The 7,332-nt window shown below is 44.0% G+C and overlaps 1 protein-coding gene across 1 annotated transcript in view; it reads right to left on the bottom strand.

Moving 5' to 3' along the window:
- Positions 1–6,707, bottom strand: part of NUDT3 (nudix (nucleoside diphosphate linked moiety X)-type motif 3) — a 9,048-nt gene extending 2,341 nt beyond the window's left edge. The window contains exon 1 of the mRNA XM_010024061.1: positions 6,603–6,707. Within this exon, the coding sequence (XP_010022363.1) occupies positions 6,603–6,656 (54 nt within the window). The 5' untranslated portion in view covers positions 6,657–6,707. The remainder of the gene's footprint in view (positions 1–6,602) is intronic.
- Positions 6,708–7,332: the final 625 nt, after the last annotated feature.

Below are 7,332 nucleotides of genomic sequence, written 5' to 3'. Positions count from 1 at the left end.
TAAAATTATAGTTTAAGAAAGTACCTTTGAAGCATGTATAAGACATCCATTTACACCATCAAAGCAACACAACAGCTACAAGGTATTTCAGGTGTGGCCTGCACAGCTGGAGCAAGCCAATATAAACACAAAATACTTTCAATGTTGGAATGTGGCCTCCGCACCAGGAGCAAGACTATTTTTGATGTTAACACAAAACACAGACGCACACTGAAAGACTTCTGAGCACAGACACAAATCAAGAGAAGATCTAAGCAATAGTTTTGTCTTCTGTTTGCAGACTACCAAGGATCTACCCACTTTATCTCATTTTCTGTCACTTGTTAGACATCCACTCACCACTGTGGCTCAGTCACCTTCTCAAAGTGCTGTTCCTCATCTCTGCTCCCTGGTGCTGCACTGTGCATGTGTACAAAATGCTCTCCCACTCTTTGCCCCCAGACTCCTCCTTCCCCCCCCAGTAATTTATATTCCCTCTTATTCTGACTGTAAACAGTTGGAACTCAAGCGCTACAGACAAGGTGAGCTTTTGTTCCATGGCTTAACTGGTCTAGAACAACACACACAGTCTGGCACGCAACCCAGCTGTTTGGAAGGTAAATTTGGCTGCCACAGCTGCTGGCAGAACTGCCCCAAGAGAAAAGGACTTGTAGCTTCCCCTTCTACAAGCATTCCTAGAAATCTAGAATCCCTTCTGTAACATGCTCCTTGATCTCTACTTCTAGGAAGGAGCTTTTCAAGTGAATCCTTTATATTGGTTTTGGACACAAAATTTATTGTCTCATCAGTATTTCTGACATCCTGCTCAGCCCATAGGTGCACCTCTGCCTGTGAACCATGAGGCTATTTCTGGAGTCAAAGAGCAATTCCATGAAGGTCAGTGTTCGCATGTATGCGCACCCCAGAGCGCCCGGGACAGAGCTGGCTCTGACCTTTGTGGGTGAGCAGTTCCATCTCCTCTGCACACCGGCTGCTGCTAACCCGCACTAATCTCTCTCAGAAGTGAGCTGGAAGGCAAATACTTCAAATGAATCTCATTCAAAGGACTCCTCAAACTGTGGGGCTTTTTGTTTATGATTTTCTTTGAGCAGCCATCCCAATGAGCCAGCCATAACACACAGCAACACAAGGCTTCCACCTCCACAACATACATACAAAAATACATTAAAAGGTGAAATGCAAGGAAATGCTACAGGTAAATAACTGTCCTAAGCCAATTCTCCTCATTTGTTCCTGGAGAAGGCTATTGAATTTCTGCTCTCCATATTTACCTGTAAAGGCACTGAATCAAAAGCCAGGGATGTTGTGGTGACGGTTTAGTGAACTGACTAGAAACAAACTTATCTCCAGGCAACTAGTCAGCTTTGAAACTAAGCATGGATACTGCACAACCAGTCTCCAAAGCACTCTTTTCCCAGCTCTAAAACTGTGCTTGAAGTAATACAGGCAGGTGAAGAGCCCTTCCTTTTGTTCGGGTTAAACAGAGAGGTGATGGAAACAACACTTTCTGCAAACAAGGATCCCTCTCTGTTTTGCCTGGTCTTATTCATCCAAAAAGGCACAAAAAGCAATGCCAAGGCAAACATGCGCTGTAGGAAAAATCACATTACCTTGAATTATCACTTAGACAACTCAAAAAAGTGCTGAGGTTTTCTTCACATATGAATTTCTCGCAGTAGTAAACGGTGACATAACTTATACTTTGATTCAAACAAATATTGGGCTGAATTTATAAAGAGAGTCCTTCTCAAAGACTGCAAAACACATCAGCTGTGACATCCTGGAGTCCAATGGCTCTCATTCTGTTTTACTGGTATAGTGGATTTTAAAGACAACATATAGCATATCCAGCACAGACCAACTGGATTGTTATACACCTCTCACTGATAAAGCACTTTGTTCACACACAAATAGGAAAGTCACAGTCTCTGTTGCAACCACACACTTTGTTCAGTGGAACAAACAAACATGGAAGCACAACTGACATTCTCACACAAGTTGTTACCACGAAAGATACTCAAGACATCCAAGAAAATGATCTATAGCTGCCAGGCTCCTCTTTGGGCCAGCTCCATACCTCTTGCTTTGCTATGGGCCAAGCCCTCAGCACCCTCCTGACTCCACTGCAGGAGAACGAGCATTTTCTCAGCAAGTTCAAAGCACAGTCACAGGCTCACGCAGGATTAGAGCTGGGCCTAAATCCTAATTTGTACCAGATGACTCAGGAATTTTCTCCTCATTAGTAGATGGATTGAGAATCCTCTGCCCTCGTGGGACACAACAGTGTCTGGCAGAGACAGCACAATTTATTTGGGCACATGTTCCCCCACCAAGCGCAGAGCCCGTGCTGCAATCCTCAGAATACACACGTGTCCTAGGAGGATGCTATTAAACGAACCAACCAGCACCAACTGTTCTATCTGCAGGTGTGAGAATAAAGCCAACGAATCCATCAACAGCATTCCCCAGGAAGAGGCACATTCAGGTATAAAAAGAAGACGGACGGAGCTTGCAAAATGAGTTTCTTTTCCACTGCTCTGCAGATCCAAACCAGTTTCCAACATCCAACGTAGACCTCACTGGAGGAAAAGAGAGATCTGGCACCGACGGCACAGTAACAACCAGCTGCCCCAAAACAGCACATGGCTTCAAACCACTGCTGCACGCCCAGAGGGGTGGGCTGGGTGCTCAGGACAAGCAGCAAGGATCTGGAGGAAATGAAGCTTTACTAGTTCTGCTGCTCATGGAACAACTTGTTTTAATAAAGAAAAATTACTGAAGACATCCAAGAACAGCAGGTTCAGGTTTCAAAGCTGAAAATAAGTTTGGGTCAGATGCAAAAAGCAGCCTGCAGCAACACCATCTGTTCCTAGGGACAGCTTTTATTTCCTTCCATCTGAGCTAAGGAAAATGTGGGTTGGAATTTCAGCTATTTTACTTTGCTCTATTAGGCTCAAAGCCTGCATCTACTACAGATCACTGCTGGGCAAGAGGACTGTGGTAAAACACCCAGATCTTTGCTCTAATACCTGCAGTACTGAAGGCAGTAAATCACACCCATGAAGCCTGCTAGCTCAGACAAGTCCTAAAGCCACCAATTACAGACCTGCCAGGCAAATTTTCTTCCTGTTTCTAGTGTGTTTCAGGGAGGGCTATAACTATTAATCCAATTCTTTACTGCATTACAACCAATGTATGCTTTTACATCTGTGAAATAGAAATGAAATACCATGACAGAGCAAAGTTGCACTCGTTTTTATGAAGTTCAAGTACAGGGTTACAGACAGTAGTGAATTCAGACCACTATTTGCATCGTATTACTAAATCTAGGAAGAGCACAGCACCATCATCTCAGTCATTTATCCACGGTCTTCACAATATTAACAAAAAAGATCTCCTATTTTAGCACTGGAAGACATCAATATTCATATTCTAAATCACTAACAAAATACGTGAAATGGAAAAGAGTATTTATAAAGCATGTTTAGGAGGGGAAATGAAGAGACCTCGCAACCAGATCAAAGTACTATCATGATGGACTATTTTTTATATTGGCATCAATTGCCTGTTTGATCACAGAACTTATCTGGCTTTTGATTCCCATGAAGAAAGCATGACTAACACTCCTGTAATTTTATAGAACTTGACATTTACTAAGTACTGAAAGGTCAGGATGTGAAAGATGCTGTAAGTGCAAAATGAAACGTCTTTGGGCTTAACAGATGAGTGTGGAGGCTTTTTTCAAAGTCACTCTATATTAAGTTTAATTTAAGGCATCTATTTCTAAAACATGTTCTTCACCAGTGGCTCACGCCCATAAAAAACCCCTTATTCCTAACATGAAACTAGTCTGGGGGAGAGAGTGCAACAGCAAAACAAGAATGAAGAAGCAAAACATGTGCTACATTGGCAGTAACGCCTGGTTTAAAAGGGCACACGGCTCTAGATGGTAACCTTAGGACACACCTGGAGTTTCCAGCTGTGCAAGACTGACCACATCATTTTCAGCAACCTGTCTGTCAGAAATAAGTGGGTTTATTCTGTCAAGGCTGCTCTCACTCAGAGCCAGCGTGCTTGTCTACTGCCATTTTGCCTAAAAACAATGCCCAAGAACACAAGTCACTTCAGATTTTATGCCAACAGCAGCACGCATGACAAGTGTTGGTACCTGTCTACTTTAATACTTCTGCTGGTAGAGACTAATATAGATAAGGACTACACCAAACTAGGACAAGGACTTCTAACTCAAACTGGGACAGAGGGATCACAGGTTTCACTCAGAATCAATATTTCATTTTCACCTTCTAAAACTTTGAAAATCAGAGAGAAGGGAAAAGTCAGGTTTCTTTACATGACAATTATTCCAGCAGTAACACGGATAAACTCAAATACATACACAGTAACACGAAAACAGGGAATGCACAAGTTAAAAAATCTTAGTTTAGGAAAGCATATTTTAAAAAGAAAATGCATACCATGCAAAAAAGAATGAATTGAGAAAACCCAGCCTATTGTCATCGTCAAAGACCACAAGCAACTGAAAGGGTAATGAGTCCATACAGCTTCTTCCAACTGTCTCTTATTAAAAACTGGAAAAGGCATACCAAAGCCAGTGAAAGAGAGTCCCCAAATTTCTTCCACAACTTTGATCAGCATGCAAAACACCTCCTTTTAGGATAAAAACTACTTTATTTTCATTGACACATAGGAAACTGGATTTTCCCTCTGCCAACAGAAGCAGCAGTCTCCTCCTGCTCAGCTAACCTCTTGTTCCTTTGCAAGCGACAGACACGCCTGTCCCCAGGAGAGAAGCAAAGACATCAAACCTACTGATCAGCCTCAGTTACAACCACCTGAAAAGCCAAATTCACATGAAAGGATAAGCAAGGATTCCCAGCCAGCATGCACATCACTTGCCCAGCAGTCTCCTAAAACACCTCCTTGGCCAAATCAATAGCTCAAGCTGGGAAACTGGCTGCACAAGCCCCTTACAGCTATACTATAACAAACACTCCTCTCCCCATGCACATCCCCGAGCTTAAGACAACTGTATACATCGTAATTTCGTGTGTAGATTGTAAGCAGTGTCCTGGAACACAAACCCTGCACACCTCCGAGCCAGCTCGTGCTCCCCACCTCTGTCAGCAGCCTAACCACTGAGCTGTCCGAGTGCCCAAGGAATTTTAACACACGTGACAGGCTGTTCTGCAGACCACTTTCAGGAAAGCCTTTGGTGTAACAGCATCCAACAGCTCCATTTCACATTCCCACCTGACTAGGTGCCACTGAGGTTAGCAGCGGGGTGACCCTGTGTTTTTGGAGCTCTCCATGTTTACCGCGTGCGGAGCGGCATGCAGCAGATAGGTACTTCGCTGGGAATGACTCAACCCTGCCAGGCTGCCACAGTTTGAATTACACTCTCATTCGGCACCGGTCCACGTGAGCCAGGGAACACCAGCTGAGCGAGAGGGGATTATCTCAGCCAGCCCAAACCAGTTTCTCCACTGCAGACTGAGCCCATGCCAAGGCCTCCTTTCAGCCACCGCTGTCATGGAAAGAGAGCGACTCTTCCAAGGGGAGGGGAGGGCTGATGCACATTTATTTGAAGGATTTGAAAGGCAAAGCCATGCATCTCCTGAATGAACCTTTGACTTCTGTATCAAATAACTTAATTATTAGTAATGATTGCGTGGTAAAGCAGGAGTCTGAAGCTAAAAATGTTCCTACTGTTCTGGTTCAACTCACTTTGGCTTGTAATGTGTTTGTAAGATAGCCGAGTTACTAAAAAAGCAGGAGCTGTGTTACAGGCTGGAAACAAAATTTGCAAGCAGCAATCCCCAATACTAAGAAGGACCTAAAGACACTTAAAAAAACCCCCAAAGCAACTTTGGACTCTGTAATCTTTCATATCCTTTCTGAGAAACTGCTGGATTATAAGAACATCCAAAGAGAAACACACAGCTCAGGAACTGCCACGGTAGATTAGTCCAAAGGCCCAAATATTCAGCATTTTGTTAGACAGCAGGAGGTACTTCCAAATGCTTCAGAGAAAAACCTTCCTACACCAGACAATTGAATAAAGCCACTACTGGAGAAGCTTCCTCCCAACTCCCATCAATTAGCTCTTGACTTCTGTTTTGCAGCATAAAGATTTATAACCCTCTTGAAAGCATCTTTAATCCTGCCTTATATAATTGTGAACCTACTTGGTCATCCATACATAATCTTTTCATAGTTTCTGAATTCAAGCATTTCTCCAATTTGATAATATTCAGAAGAATTCTAAAGACATGTTTTACTTACAAGGCAGGCAGCTGCCATTTGCTGCCTTCAAGTGCCCTATGAAGAATAAAACTGCTCTTCCAGCTTCGAGAGAAAAATACCCCTTCCCCACAGAGACTATTGATTTGTCTTTATCTTCTTTCTGAAATGGCTTCAAGTAAAAAAAAACCCAAAACCACGAAGACATCAGGAATTTTGGCTACCTTCTACCTACATATTACACAGCTCCACAAAAGCCCAGCTGTGTTCTGAAGTCCTCTTAACAAACTGTTCTTCATGCAGAGAAAACAAAACTGAGACCCTCCCATTCACACACTCACCTCTTCACAGACTTCCCGCACCGCGGCCACGTTGGGCTCCTCCTCGGGCTCCATGCCACCCCCAGGGACGATCCATCGGTCAGGATGACGACTACTGCTCACCAGCAGCACCTGCAGGGAGCAGAGCACAGGGGTGTGTGAACTCCAGAGCCTGGCTGAGGAGGAGGAGTTGGTTTTGTTTCCCTCACACCTCCGAACACCACCAATCCAACAGAAGGCCTTGAGAACACTCCACTCTTCCCAACACAACCTCCTTAGCCCTTCTCGACAGCTGTGAAAAGTGCATTAGCAGTGACTCCTCGGCACTCCAACACTCTGAGTTATTCCTGCCGTTACCTCCCCACTGCTCTGATGTGCCACAGAATGAATTATGCCTCCGCATACCGAAACGATTTGCTATTTAATACAGCATCGCAACGCTTGTGGTGTAAGAGCTCACTACTCAAACTCACTCCAGAGCTTGGGATACACACCATGCAACAGCACAAGATGGCACAGAAGCTGCTCAGCACCTTCTCCCTTCGCAGAAGTACCTTCATTTAGTTTTATTTGGCCTTGTCTGCCCCTGGAGTTACACTGACAACACAGACAAGTCAGGTAACTGCCCACTGAAATATTTATGTGCCATTGTTTTAGCAGAGATTTTCAACCTCCCCGTTTGCCCCTTCTTTTGCAGCAGGCACCAGAGTCCAGCTCTGGAGCCAGCACTTGGACAGTTTTATTTTCAATG

The sequence above is a fragment of the Nestor notabilis genome, unplaced genomic scaffold, assembly GCF_000696875.1.
Source record: "Nestor notabilis isolate BGI_N333 unplaced genomic scaffold, ASM69687v1 scaffold23780, whole genome shotgun sequence".
In the NCBI taxonomy this organism is placed as follows: Eukaryota; Metazoa; Chordata; class Aves; order Psittaciformes; family Psittacidae; genus Nestor; species Nestor notabilis.
This window is presented reverse-complemented; position numbering and strand designations above follow the sequence as displayed.